This window comes from Chinchilla lanigera, unplaced genomic scaffold (assembly GCF_000276665.1).
Source record: "Chinchilla lanigera isolate Chin_1 unplaced genomic scaffold, ChiLan1.0 scaffold00052, whole genome shotgun sequence".
NCBI classification, from domain to species: Eukaryota; Metazoa; Chordata; class Mammalia; order Rodentia; family Chinchillidae; genus Chinchilla; species Chinchilla lanigera.
In genome coordinates, this window is record NW_004955453.1 from 7,196,812 (window position 1) to 7,223,124 (window position 26,313).

The 26,313-nt window shown below is 43.2% G+C and overlaps 2 protein-coding genes across 14 annotated transcripts in view; one reads left to right on the top strand and one right to left on the bottom strand.

Annotated features, from left to right (window-relative positions):
- The first annotated feature begins 4,926 nt into the window (after positions 1-4,926).
- On the top strand, positions 4,927-22,511 carry Tm4sf20 (transmembrane 4 L six family member 20). Of its 2 annotated transcripts, none has more exons than XM_005395452.2 (4): positions 4,927-6,770; positions 13,247-13,312; positions 16,880-17,031; positions 18,931-22,511. In XM_005395452.2, the coding sequence occupies exons 1-4, from the start codon at positions 6,588-6,590 to the stop codon at positions 19,211-19,213; spliced, it is 684 nt and encodes a 227-aa protein (XP_005395509.1). In that variant the 5' UTR covers positions 4,927-6,587; the 3' UTR covers positions 19,214-22,511. The 2 variants fall into 2 exon arrangements, with proteins under 2 accessions (XP_005395509.1, XP_013375395.1); XM_013519941.1 differs by lacking the exon at positions 4,927-6,770 and adding an exon at positions 12,497-13,106.
- Positions 22,512-24,432: 1,921 nt separating this feature from the next.
- The window catches only part of Mff (mitochondrial fission factor), a 34,786-nt gene continuing 32,905 nt past the window's right edge, over positions 24,433-26,313 (bottom strand). For all 12 annotated transcript variants that reach the window (XM_013519942.1, XM_013519944.1, XM_005395466.2 and 9 more), the window contains one exon: positions 24,433-25,283. In XM_013519942.1, the coding sequence (XP_013375396.1) occupies positions 25,152-25,283 (132 nt within the window). In that variant the 3' untranslated portion in view covers positions 24,433-25,151. The remainder of the gene's footprint in view (positions 25,284-26,313) is intronic.

Here is a 26,313-nt window from a genome sequence, read left to right on the forward strand (position 1 = left end):
AAGTTAGGATATGTGTTACCCCCAGAGAAAATACAGTAACTAGGAAAGGGAAGGAGGTGCTTTGTGTGGGATACTCAAAATGTTTCATTTCTGTTTTTGTTTTTGTTTTTTTTTTGGTTTTTCTCCGGTACCGGGAACCAAACTCACGACCTTGCGCTTGCCAGGCAGGCGCTTTTGCCGCTGAGCTAAATCCCCAGCCCCTAATTTTTTATCTTAGGTATTTAGATATACCATACATAGGTTCCCCATATCTAGAAGCAAATGACCTACAAATGTGTGATATTTCGGATCAGCAGCTTTTGTTTCAAGGACGTGGGGCAGAAGATTTGAAAAAGCACATCTCTGGGCCTGAGCAGTGTGTAGGCTACAGGTTGAGCTCGGCATCCTAAGGGGCAGAAAGAATCTTGAAGTTTGATAGATCCATTGCTTGTAGGTTGTGACATACTGGAAACTGAGGGGCAGGGCCTGGGGCAGGGGTCGGAGGATGGTCCTGGGTATGCGGAAATCTCTGTCATTATTGAAGAATCACCTCCTATAGAGACCTGCATTGGGAACAAATACTCATTACCCACAGGACGCATCCTTAAAATAGGGATACCTATAATAGGTCACTGAAATGACCTGTTTATCGGGATGCTTCTGCCCCAGGGCAGTCTCCTCAGAGCCTACAGCTACAGCTTATAAACAAGATTAACTATTACTTCACGCTCAGTTGTGTTTCAAAGGTAATGCATACATGTTTAATTTGCCTTTCCTACTCCTCCTGCCATCCTGCCTCTGTGGATGTTTCTGTCAGCGGAAAGTCACAGTGCTAAGAGAAGGTACTGCTGCTAGCACAGGCCCAAGGGCAGGTCCAGCCAGGTCCAGCTACAGACATGAAGATTTCCACCAGTTACTCTAGGTCTTTGCAAGTCAAGTTATTACAGTTCTGAAAGACTCTTTTTGCTAACTTTTGAGCTCTCATTATATCTTTTCTTTGTTTTAAAATCTTCCTTTCTTTGAGACAGGGTTTCACTATGTGGTTCAGTCTGGCCTTGAACTTACTTTGTGGCCCAGGCTGGCTGCAAAGTCGCAACGATCCTCCTGCCTCAGCCTCCCCCGTGCTGGGATTACAGGAATGCACCACCACGCCTGACTATTTTTAAAAGTCTTTCTGTTTTTATTATTTTGCAGTGCTGGGGATTGAATGTTAGGCAAGTGCTCTACCCCTGAGCCACATTCCTGGCCACCTCTCTTATTTGCAAAGCCTGAGGACCACCAGGGACAGCAAGAAGCCTAAAAACAGGACAGGCAAAGCCCCACAGGCTCTCCTCCTTGCATTTGGCACGTAGGAGATTACAGAAATGCTAGTTTCGAAGTCTCTGATACCGCCTCAAAAAGTATTTCTTTGCACCGTGTCCTAAAGGGTCAGGGATGACACAGGGTAGATGTCACAGATCCCTTGGTGGTTGATTCAAATCAAGACTTTAGAGTTAAACTTCATCGGTTATGCAGAAAATAAATACCTAAGTGAAATACTTCAGCCTCCTACAGTCCTACTGTAGATGTCTTTAAAACAAGTAAATTCAAAACTAAAGTGGATGCTGGGCGTGGTGGAGCATACCTGGAATCCCAGCACTCGGGAGGCTGAGGCAGGAGGATCGTTGTGAGTTTGAGACCAGCTTGGGCTACAAAGTGAGCTCAAGGCCAGCCTGAACTGCACAGTGAGACCCTGTCTCAAATAAAATAAAATAATAAAATAAAATAAGATAAAATAAAAGGGGCCTTTTGTGTTGTTAAAAGACCCTTAGAAGGAAGTAAATCAGAGGTGCTGTCAATTTTCTCTAAGACAACTGACATAAACAACAACAGGAAAGGAATCCCATGATTGGGTGACCCTAAGCCAAAGATGGAGACAGAAGAACAACAGGAGAGGGGGTCAGACGCCCTCTGCTCTACTGAGTCCTCCCTACCAACACCATGGGTTGCTGCAGCTGTGGCAGCTGTGGCAGCTGCACCGCCTGCAGAAGCTACCGGGTTGGCTGCTGCTCTGCTGCTGCCCCTGCTGCCGTGGCTGCTGTGGGGGCTGCTGCAGCACTCCTGTGGTCCTCTGCTGCCGACGCACCTGCTGCCGCTCCTGTGGCTGCAGCTCCTGTGGCTGCGGCTGTGGGAAGGGCTGCTGCCAGCAGAAGACCAGTTGCATGAAGCCATGCTGCTGTAGGTGGCCGCTCAGCCTTTGTTCCCCGGCAGGTGCTGCTGGGGGCCAGGCTCTTTCGTGCACTCAGGTCTTTACACACATTCTGTACTTTAATTGCTTCAGGTTCACCTAGATATGGAGCTATGAAACTTAACCGAAATACACCTGACTAGAAATCAAGGGATCACATGCAAGTCCAGACTCTGCCAAAGCGGCCTGACCATGAACCGGAGGCAACCTCCGTGAGTCTTGCTTATTTGTCTACAAAATAATAAGGTTGAACTAAGATTCTCTAAGGATCTTTCCAGTTTTACCAGCCTATGAATTCACGGAGGTCTCAAAACGCCAAACATACGGTAGGTTCTCATCAGCTTTCCCCCTCACACCCTGAGGATTTCTCTCTGTACCTGATATTTTATACCCAACTTGGCTATGGTGGGCACTAAAATCTGTTCTATGAAAAATTCGCCCTTGATCCAATATGAGCCATCAGTCAAAATCTGCATTGCAACAACAACCATGCAAGCTCACCTCATGAGGGTGCAAAAATTCACAGTCATGAGTCCAGTGGAATAAAATATTTTTGAAATGTATTTGCTCCATTCTTTTGCAATGTTAATTTTGTGACCTTTCTGCAATTATTTATTGCTTTTATTGATTATACACTACACATTTACTATAGTTTCTACCGGTTCTTTTCCAGGATATACTTTCTTAGGAAAATATACTGTGTCACTGGCCATGTTTCCACGTACTCACTGAGTGATGGAGCTGACATTTGGTGACTCGGGTTGAAATGCCAGGAGGGTGGGAAGGTGAAAAGCAAGGACACAGTGAATGTATGAGGGTGACACTAGCTACTGTAACAAAAGGGTACAAACACCTCCAATGGGTCACTATCCTAGCAGTTCTGGGCTGGGTGAAGAGACTGCAGGTTGGGCGAGCTCCTCCTCCTGTAGTCATTCAAGGATCTAGGTTTAAGGAAATGACATTTTCTTCTCCTCACCCCTCTCCTCCTCGCTCCTCTCTCCTCCCCTCCCCTCCCTTTCCTTTCTTTCCTTTTACTGATAGTGGGGATTGAACCCAGGGCCCTCACAATGACATCTCTAACTCTTTCTTATTTTTAGGCAGGTCTCACTAGATGGCTATATTGCCTGGGCTGGGCTTGAACTCACCATCCTCCCGTCTCAGCTCTCCAGCGTGCTAGAGTTACAGGTGTGTACCGTGTATGGCTGTACTGACGTTTTTCAAGACCCGTCCTCTAACACAGCTGAGTTGCTTCCAGTCTATGGTAGGAAATAAGAGGGTAGGCAAAGCCCATCACTTCTTGTGCTTTTTAGCTTGAAAATGAAACAGCTTTCTTTCTCTCTCTTTGCACTGGTTAATGGTAGTCGCGCAGTCCCACCGAGATGGAAGGGCAGGGAGTGCCGGGAGATGTATTAGAGCAGAAATGGAATCAGAAAGGAAAATGCGTTGTCCATGGATAGTTATCTACTTGTGCCCTATAAAGCTCACGTTCTAATGAAACTGCTCCTTCTGGAGTGTGCTCAGAAGAGAATGCCTGGGCGCCTTGCTGGTGTTTATTACCCATTCGCATCACTTGAACCTCCTGGAGAAAACAGGTCAGGTAAGAGACTCAGCCTACGGTGGAGAGCGGCTTTAAAGTTATGTGACCCTTTCATTGGGTGGAGCTTGGAGGGTATATGTGTGTGCCGACTGAACAAAAGACAAACGGAGCTGTAGAGATTTGAGTTATTTTTTAAATGTTGCACATCATTCTAGGGTATAAACATATTCAAAGGGTTTTTAAAGGATCTGGTATATGGTAACCCTAGATGAGTTAGAGTTCAATGTCCATGTCAGTGTCCATATAGTCTATCTGTCTGTCCAGCAGCAGTTGTATGACTAGAAACTACATTTCCCAGAATCCTCTGTACCTAGAGTCTGGATAGTGCAACAACCTGAGATGAACCCATGAGCGATATAAAAGACCACACAAAGTAGAGGCCATCGTCTTGCTCTTTTGTGTGTTGCTGTTAAAAAGGAAGATGTGGTGGGGACCGAGTGTTCTGCAGGACAGTGACGTTCCTGGTTCAGATAGTACTTTCCTGGAAGCTAAGAGCAGTTACAGCGGCAGCAAGAGGCAAATTCAGTGTTCCAGGGTGCAGTCACCAGCCTGGAGGGTGCAGAGTGGGAGGATGACAATGACAGTGGCAGTGGTTCCTGGACTGTAGCTGCAGTTGTGCAAGCTTGAGCTTGAGGGGTCCAGAGGTAGCTTCTTACCTCCCCTGGCTGCCTGGGGGCTCATTCAGCTGTCAGGTCCTGGGAAGCATCCCTGCAGACAAGCCAGCCCGGTCCGGCCTGTCCACCTGCCCTGCCAGCAGTTTTGCACACTGACCACCCCGAGTGACCCTGGCATATGAAACGCTCCTCTCATCACTTTTTGTGTCCGATTCCAGCCACCTCCCAAAGCTGACAGGAATCCTGGTTTCCGGCCCATCTCGACAGAACCCTTCCTTCTCCTGAATGCCCGGCTTTTGCTGTTTTTGGTATCCCATGTGAGAAGTTATTAGAATACTTTACTTTTCTATCCTTGATTTTAGAAGCTTGGTTTCACTTTTTTCGGCCTCAGAAAGATAGAAACCCAGGGCAGGGGATGTAGCTCAGCCGTACAGCACTTACCATGTGTGAAGCCCTGGGTTCCAGCCACAGCAATGAAAAGAAGGAAGAAAAGAAGGAAAGAGGAAGGAAGCAAAGATGGGAAGAAAGAAGGGAAGGAAGCCAGCACTAAGGCAGGCCCCAAAAAAGTATAACAAAAGGGGTAATTTACTCTGAGATTATAGGGACATTGTACAGGAAGCACAGGCAGGACCTGTCTTCATAAGGTAGAAATCGAGAAGTCGAAACCTGGTGATCTGAGCAACTACTTTGAAGATACCAATATGCAACAGAATAATCATTGTTCATTTCATATCATCTTGTTTTGAAATTCGGTATCGTTTTATTGTTTTTTTTTTTCTCTTTAAAATAAAAAAAGAGAAGCCATGCAGCTATGCTTTCTCTGTCTCCTACAAAAGGCACCTGGTCTCTCACCTGCACATCTGTTTGTCCTCTTCCTCCTCCCCCTCTTCCTCCACCCCTCTTTGGGGACAACCCTGCTCTAGTTCTTGACTCTTCCTTTCCAGCAGAGCCTGCTGAATTTGCTATGAGCTAGCTGGGCTGGGGATTATACAGAAGCAGGAGGAAGGCACCGGAGACTTTCGAGTATCTGAAGTTGATTCTTTTCTTCTGGACTATTGCTTTGTATTTCTCCACTCACGTGAACTCAAGCCCAGCCAGGTGACTCACTGGCCAATGACATGTGAAGGGACCCGATGGGGATCACATCGAGGCAGAAACATTCAGAATCAGGGGCCCTTACCACGTCTTTTAGGGTTTGTAAATTCCTGGACCAGCATGGTGCGCTTGGTCATCTCGATCTCTCAGGAATATCAGGAGCACAGCGCCCCCTGTGGGTCATGATGGCCGGGTAGCACGAGTGAGCATTGTTGGGTTTTAAAGCCTGTCCCAACTGATAAGAGTTTTCTTCTGGCACTCACAAGCTAGTAGGGAAACAGTATGGAACCAGGCTAGAGACCTAAAGCGCAGTACTGGTCTATGGCCAAGTACGTGTTTGCGGTTTACATAAAATAAGACACAATGATCTCCCCTCTGATCTCCCTCGTGTTGCTTTCATTCGTCCTGGCTTCCATCCCTGGTCACCTTCATTCTATTAGCCAGACTTCTCACGTCTTAGGTGGATGATCTCCAGATGGACTGGTCTACAACGCTGGAATATAATGACATTAAAAATTATTGCACATGAGCAAACAGCCTGAAACTGAACCCTAATATTTTGACTAATCAAGAACATTTGCCAAAGCGAAAGTATTTTCCTCCCAATCTCAAAAATGTCCATGTTCTTGTTGAATCATTTCAAAGTATGGAAAGTTCCTAGCTGATAGTAGTAGCAATAATGCAGGAAAAACCATTTCCTTAATTGGATACACTTGTTTTTCCTTTTTATTGGGGATAGATAACAGTAAAGGATTATTTTAGAGGAGTTTGCTTTGTACTGATCCTTTTTTTCCTTTAGTTCTTTTCTGCCTATTTTCATGTGCAAATCTATCTCATAGCAACCATAGATTTTTTTTGTGTGTCTTCCTGCACCTACCAGAATACAAAATAATCCTTAGTTCCCATCATAATGCTCATAATAATGGCCTGCCCTGTTGGACTCTGAACCTCTTTTCGTAATTCATTTTTCATAAGTGATAAATGCTAAACTTTAACCAGGATGTTTGTTACAAAAGGCAAGACACCGCCATTCAGGGCCAGCTTGGACTGAGTTCTAACTGAACACGGGGTGACCATGACGTGCTGTGAGGGGTGGACGTCCTGCAATGGATTCTCTCTGCTGGCTCTCCTCCTGGTGGGAGTGATTCTCAATGCAATCCCTCTGGGCATCAACCTAGTTGAGCAGGACAAAATTTTTCAAAACCCCATCTCTTGCTATGAGTGGTGGTTTCCAGGAATTATAGGAGCAGGTCTGATGGTGAGTAACATTTATTTGACTTGATTTGGACAAAGGCTTTCTTATTTTGCCAAATCCTACAGGCTGTCTTTCAGACGTGCAGTTAGCATTGTTTTATTAAGATACCGTCAGGAGCAGTGGTATAGTTAGGGTGTATACTGGCATCGGTAAAGAATGGTAATTTAATCCAAGTAAAGCTACTGAGTTTTGGCAAAATAAAAAGTTGATAAGAGTTTATTGAGTTACTACCTATCATATTTCTTCACACGTAGGGTGGCTCTTCTCCACTTCATAATTAGAGACCTTTTTTTTCTTTTCCTTTTGTGGTGCCGGGGATCAAACCCAAGCCTTGAGCATGCTAAGAACGTGATCCACAAGACCCATTGCTGAGCTGCACTGCCAGGCACGTGAGGCATTTTAAATTTACTCCTTCAACTTTCCCCAGCCCCACACCAGTCTTTCAGTGTTTGCAGGAAATACAACAGGAGTGGGGAGGTGCTCTGCAGGAATAAGGAACACTTCTATGCATGCTGGCCGTCTTCCACCGTGATAATCGGGAGGCATGACCACAGCACTGCCTGCATCTGAATGGAGATAGCCTACAAGACACAGACTCAAGTCCTGGGTCTCTGACCTCAAAGATGTCTTGATTTGGCTGTTCCATAAGTCTCAGCGCATCATGGGGTTTAACATTCAATGATTATATCCTAGGGATACTTTTGTTGAAATCTGGAGCACAGTGTGCAATACAGAACTCATGAATGTACCTGGTCAGGAGCCACCCCAAGCACTTGCAGTGGTTAGATTTACACTTGCCCCTAGGAATTCTGACGCAGCAGACTGGGTAGGACCCACTGTAAAATACCGATTTCAGATCTGGAAGAATATCTTGCCGTAGGTCTGTCTCCTACACAGCACTGTACATAAATCATTTGTGTTATGTTCTTCTTTGTTGTTATTGTTTTGCTTTGCAGCATTGGAGGTTAAACCAGGGCCTTCTCAGGCAAGGCCAGTGCTCTCCCACTTAATAACTCACCAGCTCTTTTTAGCATTTTTGAGACAGAAATTTGCTAAATTGCTCAGTCTGGCCTTAAACGTGTAACCCTTCTTCCTCGGTCTCCGGAGGAGCTAGGAATACAGGCATGTGTGGCCAAGTCCACCTCACACTATGGCTTTATGTCCATGTTTGTAAAATGGGGGTGTGGATGTTGAAGTTGCAAAGTCAGCATCCGGGGCACTGGATTTTGTTTCTTATACCATTTGTGTGCTACCTTGGGTTGTCTAGTTTGTGGCAGAGGAATGAGTTTCTGTTTGGAGTGTGTGTGTGTGTGTGTGTGTGTGTGTGACAGCTGCAGTGTTTTAAAGGTAATGAATCATATAGGTAACTTCTAAGGAAATTCAGGACACACAGAAAAGAAAGAGAGAAATCTAGGACCATTAAGAAGTATTAATTCTTAATGATAACCAGAGATTGCTACTGATTTTATCCTCAGTCATATATTAAAGCCATTCTTAGGCCATTAGATATTCAACTTTCAATACAACTTTCTCTTTGGCTGGAAAACTAAATTGAAGACCACTCTGGCATCAAAAAACCATTCTAGGAAGCATTGCTCAAAGGTTGATGGTCTCGTTTCCTTTTAGTCATCTATCAATTTTCTTTAGGTGCGAAGAGTGAACAGAAAAGCTTTTGGAAAGTTCTGGACTACTTATTTAAATTGCCCTTCAAGCTTTTTTCCAAGAAGAGAGGAAATATATTGTTCAGCTGCAAAAAGCAACAGCAATTCCTCATGTCTGTTCTCTCACCTTGTAAGAGGCTTCTCTCTGCCTGAGGAGGGTGAGGCTGGTCTACATCTAGTGTAGGCAGAAGCCAGGAGAAGCTGGCTAGGAATAACTTAAAGATGGCAATTTCTGTAGAGCTCACAACCGTTTCTAAGATCATCCACTCAGATTAACTCACATAGCTCTGGATATAAATTTCTTACTAGTATTAAATAAGCCAGAGAAGGTGCTGACACCTATATATCTACAGCTCTCGTGTTCTTTTGCAGGGAAACAAGGGCAGAAGAAAGGAAGAGGCAAAGACATTAAAAAAAAGATGGAGGGGCATAAATCTTCCATTTATTGCCAACTTGCTAGGTGCCCACTGCTGGGTTCATGTATTACACTGTTATCTCTTTTAAACTACAATAATCTGAATAGATCAAATTTGCCCTTAACAGACCAGCAAACAGAAGGCTGGGAACATTAACAAGTCACACAGTGGGTGCAACCCAATTCCAGATTTATCTGATTCCAATGTCATAGTCCTCCACACCTGTTCCAGGCAGAGGAGGAAAGATACAATCCATAACTTAATCCATAAAGTTAAGCGGAAAGGAAACCAAATCATAGAAAGGTTATATATGCTTGTAAAACTGTTTCACAGAAGCTGGACTTTACCACCCTTGATAAATATTAACCAATATAAAAATGTCACTAAAGCATCAAACTCATTGAAAAGCAGGATATACACTCTATTTGCAGGGCCTTAGACCATAGGCTGTGGCTACAAGCAAGCAGGTACGTGGCAGCAGGGTTCAGGACACAGGTGTAAGCTCGTAATCCTCAACTCTTATTAGCTCAGTGGGAAAAATCAATGCAAATGTTATTTGCTCAGGTATTCAAATATAAACGGGCCATTTTATTTTCTATGAGCTTAACTGTAAGCCTTGATCTTAGCCATGCTTTTATTGAGCTCACTTTTTGCACAATCCTAATCTAGCCAGGTCAATTATTAAAATAGTAACAGAAGAAAATAAAAAATATTAACAGAAAACAAGTGGTTGAAGGTTAAACAGATAACGATTGTATATAACAGGCATTTGTAAAATATAGTTTTATATCTATGATGAGCTGTAGCTGCTTTATGTGTTACTCTCATGTTCAGGTACTTAGAGGATCCCTAAAGTCTGAATTCAATCACAAAACTGTCTAAAGCTCTTCTGTTTTGTTTTGGTTTTTTTGTTTTGTTTTGTTTTTCTCCGGTACCAGGAACCGAACTCACGACCTTGCGCTTGCCAGGCAGGTGCTTTTGCCGCTGAGCTAAATCCCCAGCCCCCTCTAAAGCTCTTCTGTATTTGCTTTGTGAAAGTGTGTAACTAACTTCTAACGCTGGAGGAGAGTCTGCATTTCTGCAAAGAAAAAGAAACAACACTGTAACTCCCTTCCCCCAACTGTCACTCTTGTTGCATTATTAATCTTAGCTCATTAATATCTTAAGTCAGTGGTCGGCAGTGGATGTTTTAGACTGTGAGCCAGTCTCTTCTGCAATAGTTCAACTCTGCCAGCGGTGTGCAGTAGGCACAGACAAAGTGCGAACAAGAGGGGGGCGATGTCGTCCTGATAAAACTTTATTTACAAAACAGAGGCGGTGGGACGTAGTTTGTCAGTTCCTATGCTAAATGATGTTTTCTGCCCCTCAGAAGGCCATACAGTTTGTCTGTACAATGAAACTGGTTTAGTGTCTGAATGCTGGCATCTATTTGGGGGCTAAAATTTACTTCCTCTTCCGTTCAGGCTTTCAGTTATGTCCCTGGGTGGCTGAGCAGTAAGGGTGTTTTTTTTTTTTTTTCCGGTAGCAGGAATCGAACTCACGACCTTGCGCTTGCCAGGCAGGCGCTGTGCCGCTGGGGTGTTGGTCTTTAGGGAAGTGTGTAAGTGAAGCTTGGGAACAATCCAGGTGACGTGGATTCAGCACATCACTGCACGGGGTGAAATCTGGTAGGAAAGCTGCCTTATGAAGGCATAAATCTTAACCTGTTCTGAAAATACAGAGGTAGGTGTGGTCTTGGGTAAGACGGCAGGGAAAAGGGCAGGAAGAAGGTCCATGAGAAGAGCACTGGCAGTCGTCGTGCAGGAGAGAATGAATGCATTTTACGTAGGAAGAAGAGTTTGGGTTTTTTTTTTTTTCGGTGGTGCTGGAGATTAGACTTAGAGCTTCATGAATGCCAGGCAAGTGCTCTACCAATAAGCTACACTCCTGGCCCTTTTTTTTTTTTTTCTTTTCTTTCTTTGGTTTTTCTCTGGTACCGGGTCCTGGCCCTTTTAAAGTTTACTTTGAGGCAGGGTCTCATTCAGTTGCTCAGGCTGGGTTCAGACTTTCAATTCTGTCTCAGCTTTCCCAGTAGCTGGGGTTACAGGTGTATGCTATCATGACTGAGAGAGTAGAGTGTTAAGAATCAGTGTGGACCAGTGGTTCACAATCTGGCTCTGAAGTCCAGGCCTAGCTTTGAGCCTCATCTCTCTTGCGTTCTTAGGCAAACTACTTAAACTGTGCTTCAGTTCTCTCCTGGATGAAATGGAGATACAATAGTACCTACATCACAGGACCGCTGTGAAGACGGAGTGACCTAAAGCACATAAAGCCCCTCTCACAGGGCCTGGCATACAGTCAGAGCTCAGTAAAACGTAGGAAAATATGAGCAGGAGAGAGAACCACTTAGCAGGACTTGGGCTGAGGTTGCAAAATCCTTTAAGCTAAAGTCTGATAAGTGGAAGGGAAGTCATTTATATTACACCCCCATTAGTACAAAACTCTTTCTAGAATTTCTGGCCATAGCTGCTAAGAATTTAATTCTGGGTTCTGAGAATATGATGTCACTTCTCACCAATACACATTCCTCATTTAATGACCTACCTGGTTCAGATGTACAACTTGCCACTCAGACTTAGGACCCATCAGTTGTTTTGTTTTGTTTTGTACAGTTCTGTAATCTTGTTGATAGGGCCTCAATGTCCTTTTTTGGGTATAGTTACCCTTGTTTATACAGCACTATGATTTCTGTTGACTGGCCAGTACAGTACGGTACTGTAGTGTTATGCTGTCATGCATGTAGTACTGTAGGTAAGAGTTACACAAATACAAGCCAAGTCATCAAGCTGGAGTTTCCTTTGACCATTTCTTTGTTCTGAATCTTCTAATGTACATATTATGTATAATTCCTCACTGAGCGAACAGTTAACGAGCTATCACAGGACTGGAACATGGTCCTAGAGAAGTGTCTGTACTCTTTAACAGAGAATGCAATAGATACAAGACTTCTGAACATCAGTGTAAATTGAGGTCACTACAAAGCATGGATTACGAGAGTAAAAGCGGAAATGTGGGACCAAAAATAATTTTTTTTTTTTGGTACCAGGAATCGAACTCAAGACCTTGTGCCTGCCAGGCAGGCATTTATGCCACTGAGCTATATCCCCGGCCCTCAAGAATAATTTTCAAGTATGGGCTCAGCGAGACTAGACAGATGGTAGTGACTCTGGGAGAAGAAAGTTAGGTAAGCAGAGGAGTGGTGATAAAGGGATGATAAAAAATACAGTGAATGCTTGTATAAAAATAAAGAAGTATTACAGGAAAGACACTAGCATTCAAGTCCCTCTTTGCATACTCATCCTATCACTCTTGTCACCTTCTGTAGCAGCTCTGGAAGTCCTTTCTCAGGGCTGTCTTTAAGTTGGGCTGTGCGGCTGCCTCATTGTCCTGAACTGGTTGAAAACATTTACGTTGAATGATCATTTAGACTTTGGGGAAGAGCTGGAGGTCGCACAGTGCAAGGGCCGGATGAGGACACACTGCAGGGCTTTCACAAGGCTTGCTGTCGGGTGGCACTCAGTGGCAGCATTCACTGTATTTTTATAATGTTTTTAGTACCGGGAATCAATCTTACAACCTCACACATGCCAGGCAGGCGCTCCTGTCACTGAGCTGTATCTCCGGCCCTTACTGTATTTCTGATCACACCTTGTAAAGACATTCAGGAGAGAGGAATCCCAACCTGCTTCAGAAAATGTGAAGAACAGTTGGGATAAGTGCATTTCGAGTGGGGGGAGTATTTTGAGGGGGGATTAGTGGCAATGGGTCTTTAAATGTAGTATTTTTAAAAATTAAAAAAAACTATATACTGTATTTTTTTAAATCACAGCCTATGGGATTAGTTCTTTCCTGACAGCTTGCTAAATTAACTCACATTTTATAGGAAATTGTTAAACTCATACTAAGCTATAATAATGAGGGGGGAGAAGGGGAAGAAAAGCAAAATTTGGATGATGCAACCAATTCTTCCAGAAACATTCCTTCCAAAGTAGCACACAAACAAGTCATCCAATTTAAAATCTAAGTCTCTCTCTAGGTGACTCAGAGTAAACTATGCACACAGATGAGACTTTTTGGGTCTCACTATGTATGCAGTTCAGGCTGGTCTTGAACCCACAGCGATCCTCCTGCCTCAGCCTCCCAAGTGCTGGGATTACAGGAGTGCACACCATGTCCAGCCCCTTCCCCTCCTTTTCTGGTTGAAATTGAAACCACAAGGTAAGGTAAGGCTATTATTAAATTTCCTCTTTGGTTTTGTCAAGCTTTGATTTCCCCAAGTGGTGACAAATGGAAGACAGAGATCACTGCTTTCTCATCTGATGAGAAGTGCTAACACTCATCTTTCCTGTAATGCAATTTCCAGGCCCTTCCTGCAACCACGATGTCCTTGGCAGCGAGGAAGCGAGGGTGCTGCAACAACAAAACCGGGGTGAGTGCGCAGCGCGCGGCTTGGACAGTTGCTGACCTCTGAGCTAAGCAGGCTGAGTCATCAGTGCCTCTGAGGACAGCAGGGCAGGGCCAGTCTCAGAAACATCCCGATTCTATGGTAACAGGGAAAGTGAGGATCTTTCTCATTTCTTATAAAAATCTCACTTTGGAGCCAGCCGTCAGTCTTTTCCTCTTTGGTTTGCCTAAAGGTTTTTAAAGAAAGATTTGTAAATCACGCAAGCACTTGATTTAATAATTTCCTAATACTTAAATATGGGCTCAGCTGGGTGTGGTGGCATGTCTGTCATTCTAGCACAGGGCAGCCTGAGGCAGGAGGATCGCTGTGAGTTCAAGGCCGGCCTGAACTAAACAATCCCGGTCTCCAAAAAAAAACAAACAAACACCCCAAAAACAACAAAAACAAAATACATCTTCATTTTATGGTGAGTACAAAACAGAAATATATCTTCAGCTCTTTCACGAATAAGAAAGGTTGGTTTGCTAGTATCAGAGTGGTAACTGTCCTTAGCCAGTTAAATGGAGTCCTTATTTTTCAAACATTTAATGCCTACCTACTCTGAATAATCATTAAGAGTAAATTAGTAATTATTAACCTAAGTGTTACTCCACTCAGAACACTTCCTAGTATCAGTATTATTTAATCCTCTCAAACCCTTAGCTAAGGGTTAAGATCTGGCTTTTTTTTTTTTAAATCAAGAAACTGATGCTCAGAAAAAGCAAATAATTTGGCAGTGCAGCACAGCTGGAAAGTAGATATTCCCAAGCCATCAGACTCCCAAATTCACAATCTTTACACTGTTTACACCATGAATATTGCTTTTAAGTAACACTTAGGGCTCTCCTAATTCTCCAGGGAAAGGGGTATATCAATAGTAAGTAGTCACAGTAACGTCTGACTGAACTCGCCAGATTTAAAGGTTTTAAAGCAATGGTGCCTAGTAAGAGGAGAACATCATATAATCAGGGGAAATTTTAAAAATATCAATGCTTCGGTGGCCTCCTGCCCAGGGACGCCGAATCAGTGTTTTTCAAAAGCATCCAAGGTGATTCCAGTGTGCTGCTGGGGTTAAGAATCACTTTTTTATTTTTATTTTTCCAGTGCCTGGGATCAAACCCAGGACCTTGGGCTTGCTTAATAAACACATTACCACTGAGCTAGGACTCTAGCCCAAGAGTCAGTGTCCTAAGGGAGTATTTATACATACAACAAAAGATCCATGTTTTTTTAAATTGCCCTGACATTTGATATTTATCTGGGATTATAATAATTTTTGAACTCTTTCTAGTCTGTTTCTGACACACTGTAGGTATTCAATACATATTAGTCCTCAGTTTCTCCTGGGTGTCACTTCCTGAGCTAGGATAATCAGGAGACTGGCTTTGCCTCATTTCTGTATTGCATTCACAACATCCCTGCAGAAGACACCCTGATATCCTTTTGAATCCTTGAACTCAAAAATATCAAAGCACTTACTAATGTTTTTCTCAAATCACATTTTCATTAAACATCTTTTTATTTTTGTTTTGCATATACTTTCATCAAAACAAGCAATCGTCTTTTCAATGATGTCTTTAAATTCTACCTCCTTTGAGGATATAGTCAGCTAGGAGTAACTAAGCCACTGTTCATGCAAGTTTTGGACTTAACTCAGCACTGTAGGTGGTTTTGCTCCTCGACACCAACCTTGAAAAGAATTCAGTCGTGCTTCACCCAGCTCAGATGATTCCAAGCTGAGGGGTCTCCAGGACTCCTGGAGTGCCACCGTTGTACTTGATAGTATCGCCTATGCTGTGTCAATAATAGTGCTAGCTATTTCAATAACTGCCTCTTTATCTTGCTTGTGTCATAAAAGCATCTTAGGAACTGTATTCACTTGTCAGCCAGGTGAGGGCTTATGCGTAAATCCACCTTGGTATCTTCCAAGTCTAGAGAAGACCAAGGCATCAAAAATGAGTCTAAGTCTTGAGAGGATAGGAAAGGGGTCACCAAGGCCTGTCTTCTAACTATCCCATTTTCCCTACTGCAACTGTTCCTAGGTATCTTTCCCTTTCTCTAGTTATTTCTGTATACAACATGGTTTGGTTGAATCTTTCTTTGATGTTTTGTTTTGTTTTTGAGGCAGGGTCTCACTATGCAGTTCAGGCTGGCCTTGAGCTCACTTTGTAGTCTAGGCTGGCCTCAAACTTGCAGCAATCCTCCTGAGTGCTGGAATTACAGGTGTGCGCCACCACGCCCAGCCTTGGCTGAATCAGTTAAATGAATCGTCACTATCAGAAAATAAGATGCTCAGAACACTTTCTGTCATGGGGCCCCTTTGTAGGAAATCAGAATAGGTGATCAGAAGTAAACACAGTGGTGCTTCTTGATGAACACATTTAAGTAACACATGCAAGTCAAGCGAGTGTGGGTTAGGATCTGAATTCCATTCCAAGTCCTTTATTCTGTGCTTAGAGATGAGTGTAGTGTAGCACCCAAAGCCCACACACCAGTGTTTCCTGAGACGCTCAGTTTGTCAACTTCCCGAAGCCGTAGTTTTCTCTTCCGTAAAGTGGGAACAGTAGTAGCATTTCTCTAGGGGTTGTTCAAAGGGCTAAATAAGATAATGCAAGTGAAGTCCAATGTCCCTCCACACAACTGAACAGGCAGCCACTTTGCTCACTAAAGGTCTGAAGAGCAGGAACTGAACCGTTGTAGCGAAGAAGCACTCTCGCTTCATTTCTTCTCGCTTTGAAATAATTATAACTATCACCAACAACCTCACTGGAACATAGAGACTGTTTTTGGAGAACATGCACATTAAGTTTCATTTTCTATGCCCAATTCCATGTTTTCCGTTTTCGTGACTCTGACTCATGAAGTAAAAGATGCCCACGATCTTTCCCTCCAACACAGTGGTTCCCAGCATGGGTGACGTTAGCCCCACCTCCACCCCAAAGGGACATCTGGCCCCGCCTGGAGGCACTTCTGGTCGTCATACTGGCCCGGGGGAGGTCTGATATTATCCTCTGCTGGGTAGGGATCAGGAACGCTGCTGAACATCCCACACTGCATGGGAAAGATCCCCATGGCAAAACGCTTGTGTCAGCGGTGCGGAGTTCAGAAATCCTGCCCTGACCTCTGCTGTCGATGGATCACTGCAGGTTGCTGGCCGCTGGCCGCTGGCCGCTGAGAGCATCAGGGCCAAGTGCAGGTTGAGGACTGGGGATCCAAGAAATGAGACATCAAAATGTGGGTGACTAAGGTCTAGCTGAGGTTCTGTAAAGTAGGAAGTACACAAAATAGGGAGCAGAAACCAGACGTCAGTGGTCAGACGAAATGGACAAGGCTGAGATACTCCAGACAGTGGCAAGCTCAACCAGCTTTTAATGAGTGCAATCAAGGGGCAAAGACTCCGCCCTCTGCCCCTTCACACCTGACCTGAGGTCTTAAGATCTAGGACTACAGAGTGACAGCAGCTGATGAAAGGAAGACTGTACGAGCTGCTGAAACTTGGACCGGACTGAGGACAGGCGATAATGCGTGCAAACGGCTCTGCTTCTTTTCCAGATGTTTCTTTCATCACTTTTGAGTGTAATCACAGTCATTGGCGCTTTGTACTGCGTGTTGGTATCTATCCAGGCTCTCGCAGAAGGTCCTCTTATATGTAACTCTCAAGTCAACAGCACCGCCAAATGTGAATTCTCCTTCAAGAACTTATCGTAAGTAAACTGACTTTCACTGTCTTAGTGTCTTAGACAGCGGCCGCTACGTTAGATAACACAGTGTGCAAGCAAGCCCATGTTCTTCTCTGATGCGATCCCTGGGACAAACACTCTCAGGGATTTAGTTTACTAATCTTTAAAGGTACCACCTCTCACAGAAATGAAGGAATCACAACCTTCAGAATGCTTTAAGTATGCTCTTACGTACCAGTAATCCTAGCTACTGGGGAGGCTGAGGCAGAGGAGTACAAGTTCCAGGCCAGCCTGAACAATTTAGCAAGAGCTTGTCTCAAAACAGTCTTTAACAAAAGGGCTGGAGATGTAGCTCAGTGGTAGAGCTTGCCTAGCATGCATGGGACCCTGCATTCAATCCTCAGTACTGCGGGAAGAAAAAAAGGACTATGAACATATGTTTGTAATTACTGGATATGCACACCTGGAACTTTCATCCTTGGAGAATGGATAAGGGGGATACTCTGGAAGAATACAGGGAACATGTACTTTCTATACTTTTGAACTAATTAAACTTGTAAATTATGGGTGTGTATTACCTCTACAATAAAAATTTTAATAAAAACATAGTAAATAAAATTACAGCCAGGCTGGGCGTGGTGGTGCAAGCCTATAATCCCAGCACTCGGGAGGCTGAGGCAGAAGGATTGTTACGCGTTTTGAGACCACCCTGAACTACAGTGAGACCCTGTCTCGAAAAAAACGAAAAAAACCTCCAAAACCAAAAACCAACCAAACAAAAAAAACAAATAAAATTAGAGCCTTGGCTACAGATCTTAAAACAAAGCAGCAATAGTCCTGTTGACCTGATAGATAGGAATAAATACAAAAATTAGGTCATGTAATAATATTATAAACTTAATGTCCATAGTTCATTTCAATCTTTAAGATGGTTCTATTCCTGAATGTAGACATAATTTATAAAAACTGAAAGAATAGCCTAATTATTAGCTCACTGTAGACTTTCAGTTTAGAAAATAACCAGGTTTTACCTTTGTACTTAATCACATGAACAAGTGTTTTCTCCCTTCCCTATCACTTGGATACATCAAAAAGAATGAAGTCTCAAAATCCGCATCTCATGGTTACTGTGAATTAGAACCCCCATGAACAGGTTTGAAGAGAAAGAATAGAAACTTCCAGCCCAGGTCTTAAGAGCACCCAATCCTTGGGGATAACAGCTCCCTGAGGCAGCAGGCTGGGCTCGGCAGACCTCAGTCCTCAGGCAGCCCTGTCTACGAGGAGTGGTGGGTGAGGCTCAGTCAGGATTCGCGACCCTGAGCTCCTGGACAACCTCACGAAGCAGATTCACTTATTCCATATGCTGTGAATACTGTTGTTTTCTCAGGTCCAAAGTCAGCTGCTAAAATCCAGAAACACAAACTCCTTAAGAACACTCCATCCTACTAATCAGGGAAACATCACCTTGAGATAGTCATGTGTGTCTTAAGGCTTTTCATTCTCCATAGCTCTGTCTGAACAGGGACAGACTGAATCAGATATACCTGATAAACAACCACATACTGGTTAAGACCAGGTGCAGCACTGCAGTTCTACATGAACTGAGCTCCCTCCAAGGGCAGCGCTTGTGTTCCGAACCTTTAGCAAGTAGAAGTGCCGCAGAAATAGGTTGAAGCACAGGCCACTGTTGATACTGTCATTCTGGACACAGAAAAACAATGTTATGCGATTCAGCCTAAAGCAGGTGTTCTATAGAAATGCTTATTGAATGATGTGCTATACAATGACTAAAATTCTATAACTGGATACATGCTCAGAATACCTGCTCTTAGCTACAGTTGTTGGGCAGGACATTTCAAAAGTACAGTGTTTTACTGCCCCACTCCCACCCGGGAATAACATTTACTCTCTCTTGTTTTTCAGTAATATTGACTCTGAACCCTTCCGTCTGGAATGGTTCCTGAATGATTCCTGTGTGTCTCCTGCTGGTTTCACAAACCTCAACACCAATGGCAATGTGGCCACCAGCTGGAAAATCCCCAGCTCCAATTCTGAAGAAGACAGATACAGACTCTTTCACTTCTCAGTGTTCTTAGGTCTACTGCTGGTCGGAATTCTCGAGGGCCTGTTTGGGCTGAGTCAGATAGTCATCGGCCTCTTTGGCTGTCTGTGCGGCGTCTCCGAGCGGAGAGGCCAAATTGTGTAGGTGAGCGGTAGTGAGATAGAAGTCTCCGTACTTTGCCTAATTTGAAAACTACACTGTTTTTAGAGAATAAATACTTTTAGCAGTTCAATAATGGAACATTATCTACAAAGCTGTATGAGTCATTTGAGTACAAAAAGTTTTTTTTGCAGTCATCTCTGAGGTGATTAAAAAAAAAAATCAACCCTTCACACAGACAGCATGTTACAAACATAACAGCTTTACGTGGAAAGGAACAAAATCTTCACTGCTTGACTGCGGAGAGAAGGGAAGAAAGGCTTTCGATCTGTTACCTTGTTTTTGCTCTGTGTTGTTCAGTTTTTCTAATTATATATGCTATGTGTGTGGAGGGAGAGAACCCTTACAGGGAGGGCAAAATGAGAACAGAAGTCGTCTTGGAAGTGAAAGTCATATGGGGAGTTTTTATTGCATTTTTTACACTTAAGAAAAAGACACAGACATAGCCTGAATGTAATCAAGCCTCTGGACCTAATTCCCAGCTTACAGAGAGAAAAGAAACTCAAATCCAAAAGTGGGGACAAGGTAGGGGATATAGCTCAGCGGCACAAGCGCCTGCCCAGCAAATACAGGGTCCTGAGTTCAATCCCCCGTACCGGAAAAAAAAAGAGGGGGTGGGGAACAGTAAACAGAATAGCTGTATTTTCAACAAGAAAATGTTACAGAAGAGCTCCAACAACAAAAGTGGTGGGACGGGTTGATGGAACTTCACAAATTGAGAACAAGAGAAGCCAGGCGCAGTGTGCATGCGTGAAATCCTAGTGCTCTGGGAGGTGGAGGCAGAGGGCAGGAGGCAGGAGGCAAGTCCAAGCCCAGCCTGTGCAAGCTGGTGAAACCCTGGTCTCACAATAAAAAGGGCTGGGCACGCAGTTCAACGCGCAGGCCCTGGGTTCAATCCTGCCTACTGATTAGAAAAGCAAACCAAACCAAACCAAGATGGGAGGGGGGCATGTTTGAACTGAATGTATTATACAGATCTTACTAGGGATAACTGGGACAAACATACATAAGACTGGGGCTAAATTATATTACGAAATCATTAATTTTGTTAGGTTTGATAATGGTTTTATGGATATACAGGAAAACATCTCTAGTTTTTAAAGAAATGTATATTTATATGCTAGAGGGGGGATGTCATGTTTTTAAAACACTTCGACAAAAAACTGAAGTGAAAGAAAAAATGTTCATTGTTCTAGTTAAGTGATTGGTGCATGGCAATTCATTATACTCTATTTTCTTATGTTAACATTTTTATAATTTAGAAAAATACCTGGAGAAAAAGTCAATCTTTCAAAAGTTCGTTTCTATACATGACACTCTTTAAAAAAACAGGATAAACAAATTGTGTATTTGACATATTAAAACGTTTTAAAAGACGAAACTAAAAAATCGACAATTTTCCGAATGCTATCTCTTGCATTTTATTTCAAGCTTTACAATGTTTGCTGGCTTTAAGTCTCTAGAAACAACTCTCATTACTTACATTATAGCTGTCCAAATAAATGAGTGACATCAACCACTTCTGAGCCTTTGCTGCTAAGCTCACTTACTGCACGCCTACGCACGCCTGTTTATCCTTGACGCCCAGCTTACACCTACGGGAGGTCTTCAGCGTACCTGACTCCAATAAACTGAGTTAGCACTCGCCAAAGCCACTATTATCACCCTGACACATGTAACACGTATTTTTGTGCACCCATCACTGCAGAATTTAAGAGAACAAGGGACGACGTCCTCATCCACTCATTCATCGGTCCTTTCCCACCTAAGGTCCTTAAAAAACGTCTCCTCTGTCTATCCCCACCTCTCATACCTCACCCGTCTTCTCTCTTGCACACTTCTCTTCATCCTTTAGTGCAAATACATGTATATATATATATATATATATATATATATATATTTTTTTTTTTTTTTTTTTTTTCCCCCTAAGAGGCTATACTTAACCTCCTAATGAAAAAAATTTTTTGTCTAGTAAGGATTGAACCTTTGGCCTCTGCACTGAGAAAAGTCCTCCGCCCTTTTTATCCGACCATCCATGCACCCCACCATCTCCCTATTTTTATTCTGAGTCAGGGTCTTGCTGAGTCACTGCGTTCTCCAGGCTGGGCTTGCGCTCGTGGTTCTCCTGCCTCAGCCTGCGGAGTGTGGGGACTGCAAGTATGCAGCACCACACCCAGCTTCTTTTCACTCTTGCCCTCACAGCGCCGATCACAACGGCAGTAACATTCCATTTGCGCACGCTCCTTGTACTTCACTGTCCTGCGCAGGATCTTAATTTCCACGGGCCCAAACACGTTTCCTCTGTTCACCCCGGAATGATCGGGACACAGCACAGAGCCTGGCACGAAGGAGGGCCACTGTAAATATTTCACCAAGTGCATGGTGAATCCCATCTGCAGCCCCCAGTTTCCAGTGAGGACTCCATGCCTATGAAATGAATGCCAAACTGCCAACTGCCACGACATCACAACAGGTGAAATGACCGACAGTCCACTGTACTTGAGTGAACATGGGAGTCCGAGGAGATGCGTCCAGCTTTCTTAGTAGCACAGCAATGGGATAAAACTCCAGTTCTCTGCAGGGCGGGGCAGAGAGACATTTGTCTCCCATTTCAAAGAGCAAAACAAAGGATCATTGGCAGTAACACAATCAGATGAAAAAGCTGGTGGCTTCTTCATTTTTTAGAATTATGGAAACTATTGCCATGAATTGAATATCTGAAGTTTATGGGCTACTTGTGGTATCTTTTGAGGGTAGGCCATTTCTGACCTGGTATCTAAACTTCCAAATGCACGTCTGTGCACATATAACCACACACCTTCCCTAACCCACACACAAAACACATCCCATCATTTGCAAAGCTCAATGCGTGTGTTTTTCTGGCTGTACTGGGGACTGAATTAAGGGCCGCACACGTTAGACAAGTGCTCTACCACTGAGCCACATCCCCAGCCTTTTTTATTTTTTGGAGACTGAGTCTCACTAAGTTGCCCAGGTTGGTTTAGAACTTGTGATCCTTCTCCCTGTGCGTCACAAGCAGCTGGAACTGCAGGTATATAAACTAACAGGCCTCAGCGTTTCTTAACTCTCATTCCCATCCCGAAGTTCAGTCGCATTTTGGAATCTTTATGCTTTTATTTTTTCTCTGCCATCTCAGACTCTCTGCTCTTTCCCTATCCTGTAGCACATACTCCAAGTTCCTTTTCCCTATTAAAATTTTTTTTCCTATTTTTTGAGACAGGATCTCACTATTTAGGCCCAGGCTGGCCTCGAATTGCATCGATTTTTCTGCCTCAGCCTCCAAAGTGCTGGGATTACAGGCCTGTGCCACCACACCTGGCAGTAAAATTGTTTTATATCCTCTCATTCTTTAAAGGCCTTAGGGCTGGGGATATAGCTCAGTGGCACAAGTGCCTGCCTGGCAAGCACAAGGTCCTGAGTTCGATTCCCGGTACAAAACAAAAAGAAGTTTAAAAGCCTTATCCTTATGCCCCCATTAATCTCTCAACTCCTCAGGAGCAGGGTTTTTGTGTCATATCTTCTATAACTGCTTGGTCCTCGGGTCAGTAAGCATATAAACAAGTTTGCACTTCTTGAGATAGGCCATTATAACTAAAAGAACATTTATGACAAACATTTCTAGATTCAAGGCCCAGGAAAACAATTCAACTTCATTCCAATTATAGCCTAGAAGCTGAAAAACAGACATTCATGCAGGAAAGGAAGGAAAACTTACTTGAAAATACACTATTTTCATAAAATCATCTCTCTAAATGTAAACAACCTGCAAATGCTTCCAATAAATACTCCCAGAACTGGGAGAAACAAAGCACCACACCCTAGAGTTCTGAAAATAAATAATATATGTGCTACTCTTAACTGTATACTTCAGCACCTTAACCGTATTCTTTCTCCCTCTGCTCCCTGCACCTGGAATCTTATTCTATATTGTTTGCTTGCTAAAAATCGTATTTATACTTACCTATCAATCAAAGTTCAACTCAAACATCTAAGAAATACTTCCTGATTATCCTGATCATCCTGATCAGGAGTGAATTCACTGCCTTTAACCTCAAAAATTCTTTCTTTCTTTCTCAACACAGCGATTAATAACTTTTGGGAGAAGGGAGTTAGAGTAAGAGAGTCTGACAGTGAATTACAGTAAGCCTGTCTACTTTTCGGTATGTGACAAGGTGAAGAAGAGGCATGTTTCTGTTGCCCCCTTTTGAGAAAGATCTCTCATTCACCTCTGTCACGGAGGGAGTAAAGTCTGAGTCCCTGCTTCTGCCATGGTCTCCTATTACAGCCAGAGTGTGACCAAGGAAAAGCATTCTACCTTCTGCCCCTTTTGCAGAACCATTTAAAAAGCCAGGTCTTCAGTGTTTGGTAAAAAAAACACCAGGGAGAAAAACAGCTTTTGTACTCATTTCCTGATTCCTGCTTTCATTCTAGTTCTGGCCTTTTGGAGATCTCTTTCATGCCTCTTCAGCAGAAGAGGTGGTGCTTTACCCACTATTTTTATTATTTTTGTGCTATCGACTGGGAGGGTTGCTCACACAAATTATATTATGATACACATAAAGTTAGAATACAGCCATGGCATCATTACAGTTTTATCAACAGTCAGAAAGAAAACTTCCATGGGACAAAAAGTACTATCATCAAACTTCTAATAAACCTAAGAACAAAGAAGAATCATCTTCCTAGTATTTTTTTTTTTAAGAGGGAAGAGAGCAAAGAATAAACAGAACATCAAATCTACTCTTATCTGAGGAATTAACTGCTTTTCCCCAAACTCACTGCTTTGGTAGAAAGACACATGAGTATGTCAGTAGGGTGTTGTATCTAACTGAATTCTGTTTTTGAACCAAAAAAGGAAAACAGTTTTGAGAACTAAAGACAACCAGGTCTTAGTTTCACCGGTGTATTTAATTCTACTGAGATCTGTATATCAGCAAGGAACTATGATGGAGAAATAAGACCCACAACTCAGGGTATCGTAATCTGAGCCACTTTACAGACATAGTAAACTAGAAAACCACCTACGACCAGCGTCCCTGAGGATAAAGACATGAGCGGGCACCTGCTGTCTCCAGGTCCCCAGCCGCATCACCCAAGTCAAGCAGGCTCGGACAGCAATGCAGTGTGGCACGCAAGTTACAGCACAACACGGTCACGTGACTCTTTCTACAGACAAACACTGCTCTGGTTGACAGTTTATTAAATACACGACATTTGTACCTTATTCTGCCATTTGATTTTTTTTTAAAACTGTTTACACATGGACTTAATACAAATGTGTTTTATAGAAAACCATCTGCAAAACTAAAATGAAAATAATACACGCATACCACACACATATTACTTCTGAATTGTCAGGAATTAATTTAATTTGTACAGGTGATCATGAAATATTAGGTGACTTGACTTTCTTAAATCTGGTACCAGACCATGACTTCAAAAGTGTTAGTTGAAAGGTGGGGCAAAAATGTCTACGAACAAAACTGCTTACTAGTATCAAGAAACAGCACAAAACACACTTTTTTCTTTTACAGATACCTTTCTACATCCATTCTTGGTGCACTCTCTCTCCCTTTCAGAGGCTCGGTTGTGCGGACTGATGAGGCGAAAAATCAATTTCTTTTAAAAAAAAACCAAGGTAGAACCTATTTACAAAACATGCAAAAGAATGCTACGTAAGGTATTCCTGCAGAACTAGCTTAAAGAGAATACAGCTGAGAGACAGAATATACCTTTACTTCTACAAATATAGGTCCATTTCCCTACTTTGTGGAAGAAACACGTTTTTTTAGGGCACGGGCTATATAAAATGGCATACAATGCAAAGACAGAAACCAAGAAGTGTGTAAAGCCTTTATATTTCCAGCAGTTGAGACAAGGTATTTCAGTGCTGAGGTTACCTCTAGCGGCGAAACCAGAGCCAGCTATTAAGCAGCCAGAACGCAACAGTAATTGAGTACATGACCATTTCTCTCTTAGCACGTTCCTTGTTTTCCTCTTCTAGAAGTTGTAGGCGTCTGTTTAGCTTGATTATCTATGTAAAGAACAAACATGAAAAACAAAATATAAACTTTAATGCATACAGCAATCAATTCTTAAAAAGCAGTGCAGTAATTTGTCAAAAGAATTATTACAAACATGCACAGTTTCCTTCAGAGCAACATAAACACAACTACAAATAGGAAACGAAGTTACTCGTGACAGTGTCAATTCACTTAGACACTCCTCTCCATTTCCCTTCCTCCAAGGCTGGAGGCTGGACAGGCTATCCTTCCTTCCTTGATCAGACCACCAGGGAGGAGAGTGTGACACACCTAAGGCTCCTCTGGTACGGGTTTCCACCGCGGGAAGAATATAGGACTCCCACCCCTTTCGACGGCCCTTCCATGAGCCTGTGATCGGCCTCAGCTGTCCATCCTCAAGCTGGTATGACTGTCTTCTTCGAGTCACTGAGTGTAATCAATCTGTCAGAGGAGGCCCTGTGAATGCCGCCCAGATGACTGCAGGTTGGAAGGGCTACGGCTTCCCAGCTCTTACAAAGAGAAACAGTATAGTCCTCAGCTAAAAATAGCCCTGGGCTGAGAAACTGCCTTGCTTCAGCCCATGTTCCTTTATTGATCTTTACTTAAGAATATTCATTTCATTCAGTTTTACTCTACATCTATTTGGCATACACAATGGGAGCACAAAATGTTTTCCCCGCGTGCACACCCATGTGAGCGTAAAGGCTGTGGGAATATATATGAACATATGCATATGCACTCACGGTTCCAAGACAGGACTTACTGCAGAATGCAAGAGTATCTACATAGGGACACTGCAAACTGAAAACCGTCGTTTCCAAAACGGATCATCAGACATAGTAACACAAGTCCCAGACAGCCTGGCTCACATAGCGAAGGCTAAGCAAGCAATTAATGGCTACACTGGGTGCTAACACGTGAAGTTTTCCTGTTACTTGCAGAATTATATCTATCCATTTTGGTAATACTGTTTTATGCTGATTAATACCATGTAGACGGTGGTTTAATGGATCTTTAAGGCAGGAAAATAAAGTATGATTT

Bases quoted from the DNA above. Each gene is read 5' to 3' on its own strand.
- Tm4sf20 (XM_005395452.2), top strand. From the start codon at position 6,588: ATGACGTGCTGTGAGGGGTGGACGTCCTGCAATGGATTCTCTCTGCTG. The intron at 6,771-13,246 runs GTGAGTAACATT...TGCAATTTCCAG, and splicing joins TTATAGGAGCAGGTCTGATG to GCCCTTCCTGCAACCACGAT. The intron at 17,032-18,930 runs GTAAGTAAACTG...CTTGTTTTTCAG, and splicing joins TTCTCCTTCAAGAACTTATC to TAATATTGACTCTGAACCCT.